At 37.6% G+C, this 21,390-nt stretch overlaps 1 protein-coding gene across 4 annotated transcripts in view; it reads left to right on the top strand.

Moving 5' to 3' along the window:
- rabgap1 (RAB GTPase activating protein 1) overlaps positions 1–14,892 on the top strand; it is a 72,972-nt gene extending 58,080 nt beyond the window's left edge. For all 4 annotated transcript variants that reach the window (XM_022762074.1, XM_022762073.1, XM_022762076.1 and 1 more), the window contains 6 exons: positions 896–1,006; positions 1,783–1,887; positions 3,117–3,200; positions 7,282–7,353; positions 10,125–10,325; positions 11,559–14,892. In XM_022762074.1, coding sequence (XP_022617795.1) covers positions 896–1,006; positions 1,783–1,887; positions 3,117–3,200; positions 7,282–7,353; positions 10,125–10,325; positions 11,559–11,681 — 696 coding nt within the window. In that variant the 3' untranslated portion in view covers positions 11,682–14,892. The remainder of the gene's footprint in view (positions 1–895; positions 1,007–1,782; positions 1,888–3,116; positions 3,201–7,281; positions 7,354–10,124; positions 10,326–11,558) is intronic.
- Positions 14,893–21,390: the final 6,498 nt, after the last annotated feature.

The raw sequence follows: 21,390 nt of genomic DNA, 5'->3' as shown, positions 1-21,390 counted from the left end.
ATTGATTTAGTCAGCCTATCACTAACTAGTTTGATTATCATATGAAGATGCTACCACACATTTTACATCATCACAATTGTGATTGTGTGTACTAATATAGTTATAGTTAATTTCTTTTAATCCCCCCCCTCCCCCCATTTTACATTGATCCTAATTTTAGCAAGCACATCATTCGCATTAAAAACCTCACTTATCATTTATATTTTGATATGTGCTGCACAATATCAGGCTTATTATCCCAGAGCCACAGGTTCAACACTGTAGATAAGCAGGAAGATTTTCTGTGAAAACCATCTGTTCTGAAATGAGAATGTGTGAATTATGTCAGACAGATATGATCCTAAGCTAGAAAAATGTAGCACTGTTTTTTTAATAGTGCTTGGAAGTAGGAACAACTCCAGATTTCATAATTTCTATACTTCTTCCTCTTAACTCTTCTGCTTGTCAGCTCTGGGAAAATATTATGTATATATGTGTGTCAGTTTTTTTATACAACTGCCTGTTGCTGTTAATTATGTACAAACCGGTTGTGCTCAGTTAAACATTACAGACAACTGTCACTGTGTAATTATGCTCTGACCTGATCACAGTTAACTTTTACACCCGCACAATCTCATTCTGAACAGTGTTGCATTACTTTAGAAACGACTGAGCCAGGAAGAGATGCTTACACATTCATTCGCAACACTTCATGATTAACTCCTTCTCCCTGCTCTGCTATCTCTTCACTGTCCTTCCTCTTTCATGCCCTTTCACTTCTCCCTGTTAATATGCTCTTCTGTTTTGCTGTCCCATTGTTTATTCTTTTTCTTTATCTGCCTCACTCTTTTATTTTAATCTGTCTCTCCTGCCTTTTCTCCTTCTCTCTCCGTGTCTCCCCCCTCCCCGTATCTAGCGGGAGAACCGCCGTTTGCAAGAGGCTAACATGCGTTTGGAGCAGGAGAATGACGACCTGGCACATGAACTAGTCAGCAGCAAGATAGCTCTGCGCAAAGACCTCGACAACGTAAGCCAAAGAGAGAGAATACATTTGTGTGATTTTTGTGAGTGTGCATGTTAAGAAAATGTGACTTGTCTCTGCTGTAAGGACAGTTCATTTGGCAACATATTGTGCAAGAACTGAAACCACATTAGGGAGAGTGAAAACATAGTGTGTTTGTGCAACAGAAACACACACGCGGCAAAACCTTCATTTCGACTGAGCCTTAATGTACAGTAGGGCTTAGCAATATGCAAAATAAAAAACAAAAACATACTGCGATTATTTTGACAGGTGATGCGATGCCCCATGATTTTAGTGAGACTAGTGATTTTTGCATTTCATATTCACTGCAAAAAATATGAAAATGATGATTATGTGATTTTTGCTGAAGCCTGCACCAAACAAGCATGTTCCCTTACGCCTGCAGAATATGATATGTAGGCCAGGACAGACTCTGTAGCAGCACAAGGCTTCATTTATAGTGGTATGTTGTGACACATTTTACCTTTATCAAAAAATTGCAGCTCTTCCGATTTGTATATTGCATTTGGCCATATTGCGATTTTCGATAATATTTTGATTAATTTTTCATCCCGGATTTACACAGTCTCAAAATGGCATTAGTGAATGTGTGTGTGTGTTTGTGAGGGAGAGAACATATGTTTGTGTGGGTCATAGTTTGACTTACCTTGACAAAAGAGGCGGTAGAGAGAAAACTAAGGAGAAAGTGGGGTGAGTAACTTTCAGTGACCTTCAACATTGGGTTATATTGTCTGTGCGTGTGTGTCTGTGCGTTTCAGGCGGAGGAAAAAGCAGACGCGCTGAATAAAGAGTTGCTGCTGACCAAACAGAAACTGGTGGACTCTGAGGACGAGAAGAGACGACTGGAGGAAGAGTCTGCACAGGTTAGAGCCAACGGCGGGGCACTGTTGTCTAGCCAAACTGAGCCTGTGTGGAAGAAAACCTCTTCCTGAGCCCTGCTGATTTCTAAAATTTGTGTTTTACTTTAAACCTCAGGAGTGGCACACAGCGTTACAGATAGTAGGAAAGTGTCAGCACTATTGCAAGACACATTCCCAGCTGTCTCTGTCCATGAGATGGAACTGTCTATCTCATGGATATAGACAGAAAGAGTCCATTATCTGCAGGTTTTCATTCCAACCAAACACTGCAACACTTGATTTTACTGGTAAGCTGTCTTTCTGCAGATAGTCATTAATCAGCATATTCCGCTGCTGTGTTGTTTAGTGGGAGTAAAAATATACAGACTCATGGCAAGTGCTTACTTGTCTGTTGATTGATTATGCTGTTCTTTAAAAACAAGGCTGTAGCGTATACTGTATTTGTCTGAGGTAGCAGTAGTGATCATGCTGTGACTGGAGCCACACATGAAGTAAACCAGAGGTCAGAAATTCAACTATAAAAGACCAAATCTTAACAAAACAGCCATGTGAAGCTGACCTAGTCCAGTCAAACCTTCAGCCATAAGAGTCGCTTCAGACATGAAGTCAAGCACAAACATCTGTTCACCCAGGTATTTGTGCATGTCTGTTTGTGTCTGTCTGTCAGTTTCATATTCTCTCTGTTTTGTCTCTCCCCCACTTTTTCTTTTAATCCATCCATGTTATTTTCCCTTTGTCTATATGGTTAAAAAGCTCGATTAATACATTCTCCTCTGTCAGTGTAGTATTGGTCAGGTTGGTTTCAGGTCTTACTTTATCATTGTGTCATTTCTATAAAGATGCATACTCTCCACAGTAAAACCTTCGAAGTCAGAAGATGTCAGTTCTTCTTAGACGTTAATTTTCTTGAGTTCAGTGAAGAACCCCTTCGAAACAGAGGACAAACCTGCTGCCCTCTGTTCCCATGTGTGTTCAGTGCTGTCCTCCAAGTGCCTCCTGTCTTCTTCAGTGTGTAGGTAGCTGTCAGTGATGTATGTGCCTGCATGGAGGTTGTGTGGAGGGCATGACTTTGCCCCCAGCTTCACATCTGCCAATACCTTCCTTTGTCTTCTTTACATTTCATGGCAGTCACACGGTCTCTGGGGCCTCTGACTCTGCCCTTGTCCTTAGTCTCTGCCCTGCAACATCCTAACACTATCTGTGTGTGTGTGTGTGTGTGTTTGTTTCAACAGCTGAAGGAGATGTGCAGACGAGAGCTTGACAAGTCTGAATCAGAGATTAAGAAGAATGGCTCCATTATTGGAGAATATAAGCAGGTATGTATTTACCTGAAGATTGTGCTTTAGAATTTATTGGTACAGAAATCACTTAAATTAAGAAGTTTCCTTATGTACATATATCGGCCTTGCACTTTATATCGTATTACTGAAGTGCTTCTTTCGTGGCAAGTACATTTTAGAGAAGTAAAACTGTGAACTGTGGCACACCCACCCCACTTTCCTTTTTGGATTTGTGATTTTCACATCAAAACCAACATCATAACCCTTTCTACAATCTGCTTAACCTCCCCCTCCCACCAGCCCAAGCCATAATTAAAATGGACATAATAAAATGAAACTAAACTCTAATGAAATGAACAGATAAATAATAGAAGAAAACTTCCACGTTTCAAACTACACACAGATCTATTATGGAGCTAAAATGTATGAAATATAGTAAGGGGCCAGGCCATGAAGAGCCTTAAAGGTAATCAATTAAATCTTAAAATTGATTCTAAAACCTACCGGCAGCCAGTTTTAAGAGAGAGAAATAGGCATAGATGGGTCACCCCTCTTAGTCATGTGCAGCTGCTGCAGTTTTCCAGCCACAAGAAGTTAACTGGACACAAATGATTTCAAGAGTTTTCAAATTTATTATAATCTGTGGCACAGATTGAATTCTATGAGGATCTTTAAAATCTAAAGTAGATGAACAGAAGGCTGCTCATTGATGATGGAAGAAGCACAGAACAGAAGAGCTTTGCTAATTAAAGATACAAGTACATATAAAACAGGGTAAAACAGTACTAGTAGCTTAGTAATTGGTGATCAGATATGAACAGTAATTCTGCGGGTCCACGTTTGAATCCATGTTAGAAATGTAAAGATGTAGTGATATAACTCTCATGTTTAACAAGACTGGATAAACATTCAGAGAACTCTCCACATAGCAGCGAGATATAGTCTCAAGGTTCGTTACTTAATAAGTTCATTTATATCTCAAAGCACAACATAAATAGAAAAAAGTTTTTTTTTTTCTCTTTTTTTTTGTCAAAGCCACTTTGTTTTCATTGAACATGTCTTGTACTGATCCTTTCATATTTTAACAAGGTCAGACATTCATTGTCAATAAGACATCACCAATCTCACAGTGACGACACAGATTCTTCATCAATTTTATGCATTTAGTATATTTCTGCCTGTGGTGTATAGTTTTGCTTATTTTGTGTGTTGTTTTTTATTCGCTTTTGGTGCATTTTATGTGGCTCATCCTGAACTCTGAAGTCTTGAGCACCTCTCCTCCACTTATTTTTCCTTATTTGCCTTGTGTTTTCATATCTAAAGCTCTGATCAAGCCATTACTGTGGCAAGACTTGGCATAAATATTTAAGGATAGTATAAGAGCAATCTGTTTTCATTCATTCATCTAGTTTGTGAAGCAGAAATATCTAATTTTACGACCTGTCCCTAAGCTGAACCCAGAGCCTTTGAAGCCTGACTTTGTGAGCATATTTTGAGTTCCTGTCTCTGAATTCCTCTTACGGTGATTTTTGTCCTTTCAGATCTCATCTTGTCACTTAATGCTTAAATATAAACCCATCCAGATCAAGTACTATCACCATCAGCACTCAGACATTATGCAACAATCCAGCTCCTATTGCTCCCTGTGCGGGCAGACAGAAATAGCAAGAGGACTAATTTAGAAACAGACCTTAACTTCACCTGAGTCTAAAAATATTGGTGGCAGGTTGGAATTGACAGCAGATCTGAAAACTGGTGACAAGAGCCATCATTGAGAGAGAGGGTTTGATGGTTGTGTGCGTTTGTGTGTGTATTTTGGGTGAAAGCAGCCTTCAGACTGCTAGCATGCAGCTGGGAGCTGAGCAGAGCTAAGTGTGAAAATGGGGCTTCTTCAAAAATAGTTCTTTTTGTGACAGGGAGGAAGGGGGTGATGGATGAAGAGAGGCAGGAAATGAACAGAAGTCTGTGCAGGAGGGAGCAGAGGGAGGACAGTAGCTTTCAATCCCATGGGATTGACAACTTGAGGAATGCCCTAAAATAGCCTGCATTGTTTTCCAACCCAGATAACTGAAATTATTCTTCAAATAGCATTTTCCTATTTCAGTGGCTGTGAATGCCAAGTTTCTTTTTGTGGGATTAGAGCCAAAAAAAGCTTTGTGTGCTAATTGCCCCTCTAGCCCACACGGACAGAGAAACGTCTGTTAATGGTGAAAGTAAAAACAGTGTTGAGTGTGTGCATTATAATCCCTGTTGTAAGAGAAGAGCCTGTGTAGATACACTCAGGCCGGCCGGGCACTTTCAAGGTAACACCAACATGCACCAGATCGGTGCTTTTGTCTCTATGGTCCTGATAGCACTATATTTATTTTATACAGTCTTAGAATATTTTGATCGAGGACACCAAAATATTCTCAACAAGTGACTGAGTTCAGCATTGGAACCTAATCGTCTGCTTCTGCTTAATATATGATGTTATAGATCCGATAAATAATTAAAATTGCATGTGCCTACAATGTGCCCATTGTGAGCATATGCACTGTATAAATACATTATTGACCAAGAAGACAAATTTTGCCCCAGGTAGTAAAGTTACAGCTGGACTGGATGAATTATTGAGTGAAAATGTTTTAAACAAATAAGACTGGGATTGTTTATGGAAAAAATTGAATAAGAAAAACATGGAAAGAAAGAAATGGCCCATGGGTCTTAATCCTGAAGTATCACAGAAGAGCACAAAATGAGTTTATTATGAATGTGTCATAATAGTGTCAAAAATGAAGGTGAGTAAAATGCCTGCTGGAGACAGAATGGTCCCTGCACAGTAGGGCTTAGCAGTTCAAGTAAAAGCTTCATAAAGTAAAAAGATGCACTGCATAATGTGCTACAGAAAAAGGAAGCAGGGAGAGTAAAAGAGTTGGGGGAGAGCTGCAACATCAAGAAGTCTGTAGTGATGAAGGAAAGGGAGAGAGTAATGGCAGTTGAGAGCGAGTGAAGGAGAAGATGACAGGAGAAAAAGCATAAAAGACATGTGGGAGGAAAACGATGGAAATCTGCTTGTCTGAAGATGCACAGATAGATGTATAGATTGATCTCTAAGGGAGGCGGATGAAGAGACATACAGTATATGCTGCAAAGAGCAGGAACAGATAGAGAGATAGTCTACAGAGAGGTGGGATGACCTGATGTACCCATTAGGATGACTCATGTCACATTGATCTCTGTTCATCTCCAAGCTAGAGCTGCGGTGTGTGTGTGTGTGTGTGTGTGTGTGTGTGTTTGTTAGTGTGTTTGTGGCTGTGCCTTACAGGAGGAAAAGAGGAGGAAAAAAAAAAGGATAGATATATGCAAGGACGCACATTCATACTCTTGCATACTCATGCATGTGCATCCTGTGAGCTCTGCTGGAAAAACAGGACCTTATGACATCGCTAATGGACTTAGAGTTAAGAGGATGAAATCTCCTCCACAAAGACTGATTTACCTAGAGCCACAAACAGAGTTGGCAGTGGGAAACACCAGATAGTGCGTAGTGTTATGTTCAGTCAGGATAGGCAGGAATCATAACAGACAGCTTAAGATCTTTCTCACTGGAACAGCACACTACACTCTTTGTCTCTAAAATCTGTTCTTAATTGCATTGGCATGGATTTGGTCTAAATGAATATGGCATTACAGATTTCTATCACTTTGTCCCATTATATTCTGTATTTATCACATAGATTGACTGATGTATTATTGTAAAGTGGGAAGTACACTGACTCATATACTGTAGTTTTACAATTTGCAATTTTGAGGTACTTACTCTTTACTTGAATATTTGCATTTTATGTTATTCTATCACATAAACTCAATTGATCTGACTGGTTACCTTCATAGTTACTTTGCAAATTAAGAGTTTACATAAACACATGTGGTCGTCTTATTAAATGATACATTGATCTGTGTTAATGAAAAGAAGCAGCAGGCTAGATGTAATGGCTGCAGTGACTACTGAAGTTGTTACATTGATTGAGAGATACAATGGAGTTTAGGTGAATTGTTTATAGAGCTGACAGCAGTGTTAAAGCACGTAGCTGAACCAATCCATTGTTTTCAACTGTGTCTCGGGTTCCTATAGATCTGCTCCCAGCTGAGCGAACGACTGGAGAAACAACAGACAGCCAACCGAGAAGAGCTGGAGAAAATCCGGGTGAATTTTACACACACACACACACACACACACACACACACACACACACACACACACACACACACACACACACACACACACACACACACACACACTTCAAAACACTGCTGTGTGCCCTCAAAAACATGCTGTGCCAGAGCTATAAGTGGAGCATAATTAGAGAGCTCTGTTGTGATTGACAAATATATGAATGTATATGTGTGTGTCTCTTTTACATGGTTTTTAATTTAACAATTAATGATACAACAGAAACAGTGCCACATTATCACACTAGCTATTGATAATATTCATATTAGACTTTATAGTAGATGATGTAATGTAGCAGTGCTGACCCTTTATAAACCATCATCCTGAGGTCTGTCGTTGTTGAATAAGCACAGATCTCTCACTCTTCACAGAGGTTCCGTTGAATTTCTCGCTGTTTTTCACACATAATTATCCATAAATACAACAGAACTGCTCAACAAAGATATTTTCTGACCATTATTTACATAACTTGTATTTTATGCATTAGACATGGACTCTTCAATCCATGGCAGAGTTTTAGAAAGCATGTTCCCTACCTTTCTTAGCCAATATCAGACCTGTCAAAATCCAGCTGTTACCTCCATGTGAGAACATATGAGGCTGAAATGCACAGAAAAGCTTTGATCTCTTGCCCCGAGTCTGCAGGTACAGTATGCTGAATACTATGTTGCCATCTCGTTGTCATGACTGGCAGTGAAATCAAAGCTTTTTCGGGGGAAGAACGAGGAGGTAGCCCAAGGAGCCAGTGAAAGGCATCTCACTTCCAGCACTTGCACACTTGGCTCAAGGACTGTTTGTGTAGACTGTAACTGGGAGAAAGGCCATTTTGGCTGGCAGCCCTGTCAGGGCTGGCCAAAGACTCACAAAAGGACAGACAAAAGGTTTATTACACCAAGGACAAGTCCTGTAAAGGATGTACCAGGGCTTCTCTGTGCGTATGTGTTTGTGTGTGTGTTTGTGTGTGTGTGTGTGTGTGTGTGTGTGTGTGTGTGTGTGTGTGTGTGTGTGTGTGTGTGTGTGTGTGTGTGTTTGTGTGTGTGTGTGTGTGTGTGTGTGTGTGTGTGTGTGTGTGTGTGTGTGTGTGTGTGTGTGTGAGTGTTTGTGTTATGCTTTTTTTCTTTCATTACTCACCAATAATGATGCAGCAAAGGTAATAAAACTGTCACCGACTGCAATTAGAATTGATACAGGGACACAGTGAATTGCAGTGTTTAATAAACAATATAACTTTAACTTACAACAATGTTAATTTGAAATGTTCAAATAATATACTGACATACTTATTCACTAAAACTCTATTTAATGTGACGACAGAAACAATTTTAGCTCAGGCGCTCTGCTGCTTCATTAATAGTCCGATCCACTTCTGCAGCGATGAGCCGTCTGTAAAAACATTATGTATAATTACTACTCAGCTTTGAACTCACTTGACAGTTTAATCCAAATGAAATGTAATATTGTCATGAAATATTCATTTTAAGGGAATACCTCAACCAAACGTAGTCAACTGTTGTTGCTAAGGCACACAACCTTGACTGTAAAGTACTGTAGACAGTGTAACTTGTTAGTTCAACTCAGGGACTCGTACGTATATCTGCAGAATAATGGTCTCTAAGGATTCAGCTAAACTGGACCCAGGTGATTCAGCCCTAACAGCACCGCCATTATGAAGTTTAGTAGCCTTGAGCCAAACTTTGGAAGAGCAAGCGAAGCGAGAACGCTGCTATCCTTCCCACACGTGTAACTGTGCTGCAGTCGCATTAAGTCAGATTAATGTGAGGAGTATTTTTTCGTCTGGCAAAACGAACGTCGACCTCTCACCGCCAGATAAGTACTTAGGTGAAAAACACCAATACTTTTGTAGCAGCGTATTCAGTATGGCTCTGTTAACAGTGACTTTCTGTTGCTGCTTGAACAAATGCTCTGTACCCAATAATAGCCCATCGCATACATGGGCACCCAAAAAGAGCACTTCCACCAAAAGGGCTGCGCTCCACGCAGCCCTGACCCAACAGAAGAGGGAAAGCATAGCTGGCTTGTATGGCCGCTACACTAATGAGGTGCCATGCTTCAGTAACTAAACAGAGCACTGTCTCGTCTCACGATGTAAAAGTATTTCTACTGCAAGAATACAGACGGGCCACATTGCAGAATGAAATGTCTGCAGATATTTCCATTCAATTAGGACATTTGTGTTTTTGGTTAGACACCAAACGTTGGTAAGTCTCAAGATAATGCTCAATCCAAAAATAGCGTTAATCCAAAGAAATCTAGGCGTCCTCACACCTATCTCACACAATCACTCAGATCTTTCTTAGAGCTTTGACATTTGATTTCTTTTCCTAGTCTTTGTTGGTTATTTTATTTTAGTCTCACTTGTATGTCTCCTTTATTTCTATGTCAAACAGTCAAAATTTCCTCCTAACCCACTAGATAAAAGTCAGTCAGTTTTTTTTAATAGCATCAGTGCTATAGGCTACATCTTTGTTTAACCTGATATCTTTCTTTGTGCCTTTATCTTGGGTCTTTCTTTCTTTTTGCCTTTACTCTCCACTTTCATCCTCTGTTTTGTTGTGTTGTGTAATCTCCTCCATCTTAAAGGGGAACGCTCTGAGAAGCTGATTGTTTCAACAAAAAAAGGAGCTTGTAAGGTCAGGGACTGGTGTAAAGATGTAATTTATAGCCTTATTTTTTCCTCTAACCTTTACTATTTTTGTCCCTGTTTTTTTCATAACCTTCTCTAGTCTAAAGTGGAAGGCTGCGAGAAGTGCAGCAGTCTTTTCAACAAAGAGGGTCGTGTGCGGGCCGCCGTGACCACGGCGCCTGCCGGAGGGACCGAGGAGACCGATGAGGAGAAGGAGGGTTTGAAGAATCAGCTGAGAGAGATGGAGCTGGAACTTGCCCAGACCAAACTGCAGCTTGTGGAGGCTGAGTGCAAAATCCAGGTACACTAACACACAGTTCTGGTCCAAATCAAAACTACAAATGCCGTGAAATCAGAGAGTTAGATTGACATACATGGATGTAGCTATAGACACAGTAAAAAGTTTTATAAATATAATACTAGGGGTTTCCCTGTCACACTGTTCTACCTTCCAGTCTAAATACCAGAGGAGCTTGTGAGTCTTGTTCTGTGTAGTTGTACCATAACGATATAACTTGAATCACACTAGCTCTGCTCCCATCAGGACTTGCAACCTCCTCCAGCCGGCATAGAAACCAATTATCAAACAGACCTTGACTCGCAGTGAGTCTGCTATTCTGGCCTTTGTTGCAGTCACACATTCAACACTGCTTCGACAGCCTTTAAGAGGGTACCAAAGACAATTTCATGGGGAGGATAAAGGCGGCTTTGAAATTGGACAGGAGGTCTGAAATGTGAATTGACACTTGATCATTTCCAGTCAGTCCAGTCATTAAGCTGGGGGAAAATACATCCATTTCTTAATATCGAGGCTACCTGATTTTATGTAACATAGTGTGTCACCTGCACAGCTTTTAAAAAGGGAGTTCAGCGATATTTCTGCTCTTAAGACTTTATCAACCCTTGAAGAGCACCACACGAAAGAAGTGACACAGCAGAAAATTTGCTATTAACAAGATATGGTTAAAGAAATTAGGAACATTGTTGAGGAGCTTGACTTAATGTAATAATGGAGTGATGACAGTGCTGTGATCAGTGTCTGAAGCGGCATTAAGGTCTAACAGAATTAGAACAGATCAGTCTTGTTAAAGTGTGGAGCTTTGAAGCACAGTTGAAATATTGAATAAGTTGCTGTCATTTAACGGTCAGTTTGGAAATAATTGGAGTTTTAATGTGTGAGACAGAGAGGCTGAAGCGTGGTGCATCTGAGGAAAAACTGTGTCAGACTAGAGGAGCGTGAACTATTTATGATAAAAAAAGTTTTTGACCGACAGCAACAAGCAGCTCTGTGAGGAGTTTATTGGGAATGATGTCAAAGAAGAAAGATGAGGATTTCATATGATTAATGATGCCTTTTAAGAGTGGGAAGGGAATTGAGTTCAAAGCTGCTGGCAGAGTTGTAAAAATAGATAGTAAAATGCTTCAAAAGCACACAGGCCCATCCTCTTCAAACACTGTCATTTTTCCTCAGACTTCTTTCGTCTCCTGTCGTTCTGACAGCTATTTTTAGCTCCTCTCTTTCTTCTTCAATCAGGACCTGGAGCACCACCTGGGTCTGGCCCTCAACGAGGTGCAGGCCGCAAAGAAGACCTGGTTCAACCGAACGCTCAGCTCCATCAAAACCGTCACTGGGACCCAGGGCAAGGAGACCACCTAACCTGATAACCCCCATCCACCCAGTTTTACCCAGACCATGTCTGGAGCTCAGTGCAACTCACCACGCTGAAACCTCTGGACCCCTAAACTTAACCCACTGGGCCATAACTTTAACTCGAACATTGACCGTTAAAACCCAGGATGACCATTACTACAGACTGTGTTACTTATCAAAAATGTCCTTGTGTCTCCCCGTTCCCACGTCTACTGATCTAATCACCCCCACCCGTTTCTTCCCCTCCTCACCCCAAATGACTACAGCCAACCGTGCTGATGAGAAGGGGTTGAAAAACATAAGATGAAGTACAATGGTACCACTTTCCCTAGAGAAACAATGTGCTTCCACCGGTCACAGAGAGAAAAGTGTAAAAAAATAAGAAAAAAAATGAGAAATGCTTCATTGATTTCTGTCTTTGTACTGCTGATATTAAAGACCGGCAGAAGGAAGGTAGGACATCTGGACTGTACCTGTCCTGATGGGATAGAGAAGAAAACACTCCGTCCTTCCTTACTCTTCTGCGTGCTCCCCTCTAAACTACTGGCACAAACCAACCAGTCCCTGTAAAATGTTTGTTTTAGGTACGAGAGCTGATATACGCCTTTTCAAACTCAGCTTTTTCTAATTTACGTTGAACAATACCTTTCTTTTTCTTTGTATGTACATGAATGTGCTTATGTAAAGAGGATACGTGTGTAAGTGTGTGTGTGTGTGTGTGTGCGCGCGCGCACGCATGTTTTTCGTTTTGTGTTGATTGTGAGGTGTATGTGTTCATGTGTGTGAGACTGGATAAAATGTGTTTGAATGCATAAGTAATTGACTGAAATAACTTTAAGCTGTGTGTAAAAGAGAAAGAGAAACGGACTGTGTGGAAGTCCAAGGGAAAGAAAAAGCACTAAGGTAATGAATGTGTGCATGCATGTAAGGGAAAACAGTTTTTCCTGGTTGTCTAGTTTCCTGAAATGTCCAAATGTGTATATGAATGATGCTAAAGAGAAGTTTGCTGACGAAGCCTTGATCTGAAGGTCGATAAAGGTGATGCTAGTAGATATGAATATGTCATTTACAGTAAAAACAGAATCTTAAAAGCTGCTGTAACTATGAACAGCAGCATAACTTTCCTCACATCAAATTTCAGACATAAAACATGCCTGAGGTTTGTTTGGTTTGGATCTCCCAGCACAAAGAAACTTCAAAAGCTCCAAACCATGAAAACCTCTGCATGTATTATACAGTGTGTGTGTGTGTGTGTGTGTGTGTGTAAGAACATCATCACGAACCCTAAACAGAAGTGTAAAGTCAGAATGGAAAACACACACACACACACACACACACACACACACACACACACACACACACACACACACACAAACAGAAAGTTGCAATTCCTGCTGTATTTGAACACACCCTTGAAACCCACCTCCCTCTTTCTGTGCACCAGCTGCTCTGTGATCTTTGACCTCGACTGGCAGTGTCATGTTTGATATATTGTTGAGCAGGGTGGCAGGCTGTGCTGTGTTTACTGTAGTTTTTACAGTTCACTCAGACTGCAGGGGAATCTCTTTTACCACTACACACACAAGCACTGAATTACAATTTCCACACACACTTTATATTTATAGAGGCAGGTACAGAACAAACACTCAGTGGCCACGTCATTAGGAACACCTGACGTGGTCAAGACATTTGGTTACTTCTTGTGAAAATATTAGGAAGACATGGTCTGAAAGATGCAAGACCAGGCTGGTTGAGCAGCAGAACCTGTGGTTAGAGGAAAATAAAGCGAGGGAGGTCAGAAAAGATGTTTAAAACTAAGAGGAAGGCCACAAGGACACAGATAAGTGCAGCACAGTGTACCAGCAGAGTTCAGAGGGACATCTCGCAATGTATGATTCTTGGCTTGATTTTTGTTTCTGCTGCCGACATCTATTGTAAAAAGAACGATGAGGCGATGTGGGCCTGGTGATCGCCAAAAGCAGGTGATTGATGATTATAAATCTCTTGAATCCCGTGTTGAATCAAAGGTACAACCTTGTGGTGTAATAGTGGGGAGAGTGTTTTCTCGGCTTACGTTAGCGTCCGTTAATGTCACTGGAATACCGCAGCGTACAATAGCATTGTTACTGTCCAAGTGCATCTCTACATGGCCGCGTGACAAAGCTGCTCATCAGGCACACGACAGAAACTTGTGCTTATTCCAGTTGCATGCACCCAACTCAGTAGAGCACCTTGGGGATGAGGTTCGGCTCGCAAAAATCTGCAGAATTGAGCGACTATCGAACCAGCTTGGAGCAAAATCCCTGTGAAACATTTCAAACACGGTCATGCCTCAAAGAATTCAACTTGTTCATGAGGGAGAAAAAAAAACAGATTTTACCCAGAACTGAGAAAGTTTAAATATTGAAGTGGCCACTGAGTGTGTATATTCACATACTATTGTAAATGTAGAGGCAGGAGAGACACAAATAAAAATACTTGTCAACTGCAAAACATGTAACTCTGAACCTAAAGCATGGATCAATACCACAGGAGTTACACCATCAGTTGCAGGACTTCAGAGCAATGTCTTCAGAGGTCAAAGTGTGGGTCAAACTGGCAAGCACTCCAAATCAGGCCAGAGAGAACAGAGGGGGGTTTAAAATAGTTTTTGTGTGTGTGTGTTTTCATATTTAAATGAATAGGAAGGAGGCTCAACAATATTCAAATTTCTGTTCGTAGTTCAATATTCATATTAGAGTGGGGGAAAAAAAGCCGTATTTCTTTTGCCAGCCTAAAATTAACCGTTACTGTAAATTGCATCTAACTTGAAGGTGAAATCTGATTGGCTGGAATCTACTTGTGATGTCAGAGGAAAAGTCTGAGTGAGATGGAAAGAAACAAAGGGCCATTCCTCTAAAGGCACTGGGTTGTATATAACAAACATTAAAAAAAAATGAATATAGAGTTTTTGTTTATGATTTTCTACTCTGTAACTATAACTAATGTTGCCTACTTGTACCTACCTACCTGCTGCCGTGCTACAGTTTAAAACCACAACTACGTTTTATGTTTTTAATGTTTATTTTGCTCCAAGCTTCTCAGTCAGACTGCTGTTTGGTTAATTAAATGCCAAAACGTAGCTTTATCATCCAACAACAGAAACATTATCAATGTGTGGAAATTGTAATAGTGTAGGATGCATTGTGTATACTTCATGAATTTCAATATAAAGATATCGACACAAAAGTATCTGTGTTTCTTTCTGCTGCCTCAACAAACAAGTCATTTATTAAGAACAACTGTCAAACGTTAAGATGTTAACATCTGTCATTCTTTGTTTCATATTATTTCTCCTCTGTTATCATCATTTTGGACAAAATGAGGTGTCTGAAGATGTCATCTTAGAAATTAATAATGAAAAAGAAGTAGCAGCCCTGATTGTTTCAATACAGTCCTGATACAATACTTGTTTTGACACAAAATACTTTTTGTCATTTGACAAAAGAAGCCACAGTTTTCAAACATTAAATGTTGTCTAAGCACTTACAGCCATACAAGAACTTTACCCACATAAAGTTGTACAAAGAGGGAAGGTAAATCAGGAGCTCTTTGATCAAAAAGAAGGTAAATCAGTAGACTCAGCATTTGTGCGTTTGTACATTTCTTACGCTCAGTGCTAGTGACAATTTAGTTGGCACCAAAAAAGAGTTGTGGATCAATACTCAGCCCCAGTTATAATATTTTTAACTTTGATCCATCAGCAGGTTCAGCAGACAGAGGGTAAACAACAAAAACAAGGTCACACTGAGGGATCATTGAAGAGTGCTCTATAAGAAGCTAGATGTGAGAGAGGGGACACTGGGAGTGAAGTTTAAACTGTGTCTGTTTGGTTTTGATAGATTTCCTCTCACCTGAGAGAACAAAACAGTAAATCTGCCCCAAGAAACCCACTGATATTTGAATAGAAATTAACAGCATAAATCTTCTGCTTGTTGAGTGAAACTCTAAATTAAGATTACAAAGCCTAAATATTTAATTTCACTGTTTAATTTCTGTGAACATTAAACACAAAAATCCCTTCTTTTGTCAATTGCCAATTTTTGTTGCCAGGTACACCGTCTCATCTCTTTTCGTTTCCAGGTGAATTAATGTATTATGATGCCTTATTGTCGAAAACAAGTAGCTGTTAGATATCAAACCCATTGTCTGTTCCACTTTCAGTCAGCACACTTCCTCCATCATGTCTAACAAAAATGGAAGCCTTCAGTGTTGGTTTTGAGGTTCTTTACATATTAAGAACATATGGTATCTATAAGTTAATTAAGTTAATTTATTGTTGAATGTGCATCTTTATCTATCTCCAAGTTCAAAGCCGTCTCCTATAAAGCTGAAAATGTTGTTTCCTCTCTGATTTCTACCGTCTCATGTTGCAGCTGAAAAGGAGAAAGAGATAAAAGAGGCCCGTGCTGTTGTTTAACGAGACTTCTCTTGGTCACCTCTCGGGAACACTTCTCTGGACATCTGAAAGAGTTTTGAACATGATAATAAACCCGTTGTCTTCTGGCTAACAGCCTTTATCTGTCAGCCACTTGAACAAGCCGTTTCCCATGAGCTGCATGGAAATCTCCTCACAGCTTTTACTTATTTTGGCTTCAGCTCTATCTCTCATCTTCTCCCCCAGAGAACATCCCTCATAACATATGGCTGCATTGTTATCTGTGTCAGGTATGAGCTATTTTCTGCCTCAGCCTCGGTGTATAAAATATACAGTGTGCACTGATTGTGCTGGAGGTCTTACATATTTCATTTGGAGTGTTTATAACTTAGTGCAGACCCATAAAATTATCACCTTACGTGATGATGGCCGTTGGGATTTTGGCTCTGTGTTGGCCGCTATGGCTGCAGATTGCGAAGCAGCAGGCATGATGAGTTGGAAACCCAGTACCTACAGTGGCTGGAGGTAACAAGCGTCAGCATTACGCAATATCAGCTTGACAACCTCCCATCGTACACCCCCCCACCCTCTTTCTGTCCTGTGATACACAGCTATAAATACAATCAGCAGGCAGCAAAAGAGTAAAATGCAAAGGTGGAATGCTGATGGGATGGTCATCTTCAGTTGCTGCTCGACTCAGTCGTAAGTGATTTGTGAGCCAGGGAAGAAATTCTGTGTGGGTGTGTTAGAGGGGCCATGTGAAGCTATTTGGACCTCAGAGCCTCCACACATCCTCCTTAACTGTCTGTCACCTGATCTCCTAACTTCAGAAACACACACTGAGCTTCTACTGCTTTTGCTCCCAGCAACTCTGAAAAATGTGATATCAGATGTGAAAAGTTATTAATCACTTACAGTAAGAATTAAAACATCTTTTTATTTCCTGTAGACTCTGACTATTTCTGAACCAATAAAGCTGCCGGTATTGTAGTGTATTTTAGAATAAAATAGAATAAAATATAACAATGATGCTATCACTGATGATATATTAAGGCATAAAACGTCATAGGATGGTAAGACATAAAAAGTAATGAAAATGTAATAGTGAGGCGTAAAACGTCATAAAAACGTGATAGTACAGTAAGGCATGAAAAGTCAGAAACGTCAAAGGATAGTAAGGCATGAAAAGTAAAAAAAAAATGACATAGAATAGTATGGTTAAAAAAAAGAGGAAATAAGGACATTGTATAGTACGGCAAAAAAATGAAAAAACAAACTACTACAATGAGGCATAAAAACATCATAGTTTTTTCATATTAAGGTATAATGACTTCAAAGATTAGGAAGGCCTAAAAATTTAAAAAATGGCATAGTATAGTGTGGCAAAAACAGTGAAAATACAACATAGTATAATAATGTATAAAAACATCAAAAAAAATCATAGTATAGTAAGGTATAAAGATGTCATAGTATAGTAAGGTCTAAAAAGTAAAGAAGCAACAAAGTAAAGGATAGCAAAAAAAGAGAAAAAACGACATAGTATAGTATGGCAAAAAAGTGAAAAAATGAAATAGTATAATAAGGTATATAAACATCAAAAAACATAAAAGTATATTAAGGTTTAAAGATGTCATAGTATAGCAAGGTCTAAAAAGTAAAGAAGCAACAAAGTAAAGGATAGCAAAAAAAGAGAAAAAACGACATAGTATAGTATGGCAAAAAAGTGAAAAAATGAAATAGTATAATAAGGTATATAAACATCAAAAAACATAAAAGTATATTAAGGTTTAAAGATGTCATAGTATAGCAAGGTCTAAAAAGTAAAGAAGCAACAAAGTAAAGGATAGCAAAAAAAGAGAAAAAACGACATAGTATAGTATGGCAAAAAAGTGAAAAAATGAAATAGTATAATAAGGTATATAAACATCAAAAAACATAAAAGTATATTAAGGTTTAAAGATGTCATAGTATAGTAAGGTCTAAAAAGTAAAGAAACAACAAAGTAAAGGATAGCAAAAAAAGTGAAAAAACGACATAGTATAGTATGGCAAAAAAGTAAAAAAAGTAAAATGGTACAATAAGGCATTAAAATGCCAAAAAACATCAAAGTATAGTAAGTAATAAATATATCATAGTATAGTAAGACCTAAAAAGTAAAAAAAACGACATAGTACAATAAGGCCTAAAAAGTGAAAAAAAACGACATAGTATAGTATGGCAAAAAAGCAAAAAAAGTAAAATGGTACAATAAGGCATTAAAATGCCAAAAAACATCAAAGTATAGTAAGGAATAAATATGTCATAGTATAGTAAGACCTAAAAAGGGAAAAAAAAACGACATAGTATAGTATGGCAAAAAAGCAAAAAAAGTAAAATGGTACAATAAGGCATTAAAATGCCAAAAAACATCAAAGTATAGTAAGGAATAAATATGTCATAGTATAGTAAGACCTAAAAAGTAAAAAAAACGACATAGTACAATAAGGCCTAAAAAGTGAAAAAAAACGACATAGTATAGTATGGCAAAAAAGTCAAAAAATTCAACAGTATAATAAGGTACATAAACATCAAAAAACATAAAAGTATATTAAGGTTTAAAGATGTCATAGTATAGTAAGGCCTAAAAAGTAAAGAAACAACAAAGTATAGGATAGCAAAAAAAGTGAAAAAACGACATAGTATAGTATGGCAAAAAAGTGAAAAAACAAAATAGTACAATAAGGCGTAAAAACATCAAAAAACTGTCATTATATAGTAAGGAAAAAAGAAATCATGGTATAGTGAGGCCTAAAAGGTGAAAAAAAGACATAGCACAGTAAGACCTAAAAAGTGAAAAAACGACATAGTATAGTATGGCAAAAAAGTGAAAAAATAAAATGGTACAATAAGGCATTAAAACGTCAAAAAACATCGAAGTATAATAAGGAATAAATATGTCATAGTATAGTAAGACCTAAAAAGTAAAAAAAACCGACATAGTACAATAAGGCCTAAAAAGTGAAAAAAAACCGACATAGTATAGTATGGCAAAAAAGTGAAAAAATGAAATGGTACAATAAGGCATTAAAACGTCAAAAAACATCAAAGTATAGTAAGGAATGAATATGTCATAGTATAGTAAGACCTAAAAAGTAAAAAAAAACGACATAGTACAATAAGGCCTAAAAAGTGAAAAAAAAACGACATAGTATAGCATGGCAAAAAAGTGAAAAAATGAAAAAGTATAATAAGGTATAAAAACATCAAAAAACATCAGAGCATAGTAAGGAATCAATATGTCATAGTATAGTAAGACCTAAAAAGTAAAAAAAAAACGACATAGTACAATAAGACCTAAAAAGTGAAAAAAAAGGACATAGTATAGTATGGCAAAAAAGTGAAAAAATGAAATGGTACAATAAGGCATTAAAATGTCAAAAAACATCAAAGTATAGTAAGTAATAAATATGTCATAGTATAGTAAGACCTAAAAAGTAAAAAAAAACGACAGTACAATAAGGCCTAAAAAGTGAAAAAAAACGACATAGTATAGCATGGCAAAAAAGTGAAAAAATGAAAAAGTATAATAAGGTATAAAAACATTAAAAAACATCAGAGCATAGTAAGGAATGAATATGTCATAGTATAGTAAGACCTAAAAATAGAAAAAAAACGACATAGTATAGTATGGCAAAAAAGTGAAAAAATAAAATGGTACAATAAGGCATTAAAACGTCAAAAAACATCAAAGTATAGTAAGGAATAAATATGTCATAGTATAGTAAGACCTAAAAAGTAAAAAAAAACGACATAGTACAATAAGACCTAAAAAGTGAAAAAAAAACGACATAGTATAGCATGGCAAAAAAGTGAAAAAATGAAAAAGTATAATAAGGTATAAAAACATCAAAAAACATCAGAGCATAGTAAGGAATCAATATGTCATAGTATAGTAAGACCTAAAAAGTGAAAAAAACGACATAGTATAGTATGGCAAAAAAGTGAAAAAATAAAATGGTACAATAAGGCATTAAAACGTCAAAAAACATCAAAGTATAGTAAGGAATAAATATGTCATAGTATAGTAAGACCTAAAAAGTAAAAAAAAACGACATAGTACAATAAGGCCTAAAAAGTGAAAAAAAATCGACATAGTATAGCATGGCAAAAAAGTGAAAAAATGAAAAAGTATAATAAGGTATAAAAACATCAAAAAACATCAGAGCATAGTAAGGAATGAATATGTCATAGTATAGTAAGACCTAAAAAGTGAAAAAAAACGACATAGTATAGTATGGCAAAAAAGTGAAAAAATAAAATGGTACAATAAGGCATTAAAACGTCAAAAAACATCAAAGTAAAGTAAGGAATGAATATGTCATAGTATAGTAAGACCTAAAAAGTAAAAAAAAACGACATAGTACAATAAGGCCTAAAAAGTGAAAAAAAAACGACAGAGTATAGTATGGCAGAAAAGTGAAAAAATGAAATGGTACAATAAGGCATTAAAATGTCAAAAAACATCAAAGTATAGTAAGTAATAAATATGTCATAGTATAGTAAGACCTAAAAAGTGAAAAAAAAACGACATAGTATAGTATGGCAAAAAAGTGAAAAAACATCAAAAAACTGTCATTATATATTAAGAAAAAAAGAAATCATGGTATAGTGAGGCCTAAAAGGTGAAAAAAAGACGTAGCACAGCAAGACCTAAAAAGTGAAAAAACGACATAGTATAGTATGGCAAAAAAGGGAAAAAACATCAAAAAACTGTCATTATATAGTAAGGAAAAAAGACATCATGGTATAGTGAGGCCTAAAAGGGGGAAAAAAAGACATAGCACAGTAAGACCTAAAAAGTGAAAAAACGACATAGTATAGTATGGCAAAAAAGGGAAAAAACATCAAAAAACTGTCATTATATAGTAAGGAAAAAAGACATCATGGTATAGTGAGGCCTAAAAGGGGGAAAAAAAGACATAGCACAGTAAGACCTAAAAAGTGAAAAAACGACATAGTATAGTATGGCAAAAAAGGGAAAAAACATCAAAAAACTGTCATTATATAGTAAGGAAAAAAGACATCATGGTATAGTGAGGCCTAAAAGGGGGAAAAAAAGACATAGCACAGTAAGACCTAAAAAGTGAAAAAATGAAATAGTATAATAAGGTTTAAAAACATCAAAAAACATCAAAGTACAGTAAGGAATAAATATGTCATAGTAAAGTAAGACCTAAAGAGTGAAAAAAAAGACAAAGTACAATAAGGCCTAAAATGTGAAAAAAAAACAACATAGTATAGTATGGCAAAAAAGTGAAA

This window comes from Seriola dumerili, unplaced genomic scaffold, assembly GCF_002260705.1.
Source record: "Seriola dumerili isolate Sdu_G_001 unplaced genomic scaffold, Sdu_1.0 BDQW01000442.1, whole genome shotgun sequence".
NCBI lineage: Eukaryota > Metazoa > Chordata > Actinopteri > Carangiformes > Carangidae > Seriola > Seriola dumerili.
Note: the sequence above shows the minus strand (reverse complement) of the source record. Positions and strands in the feature narration are given on the sequence as shown.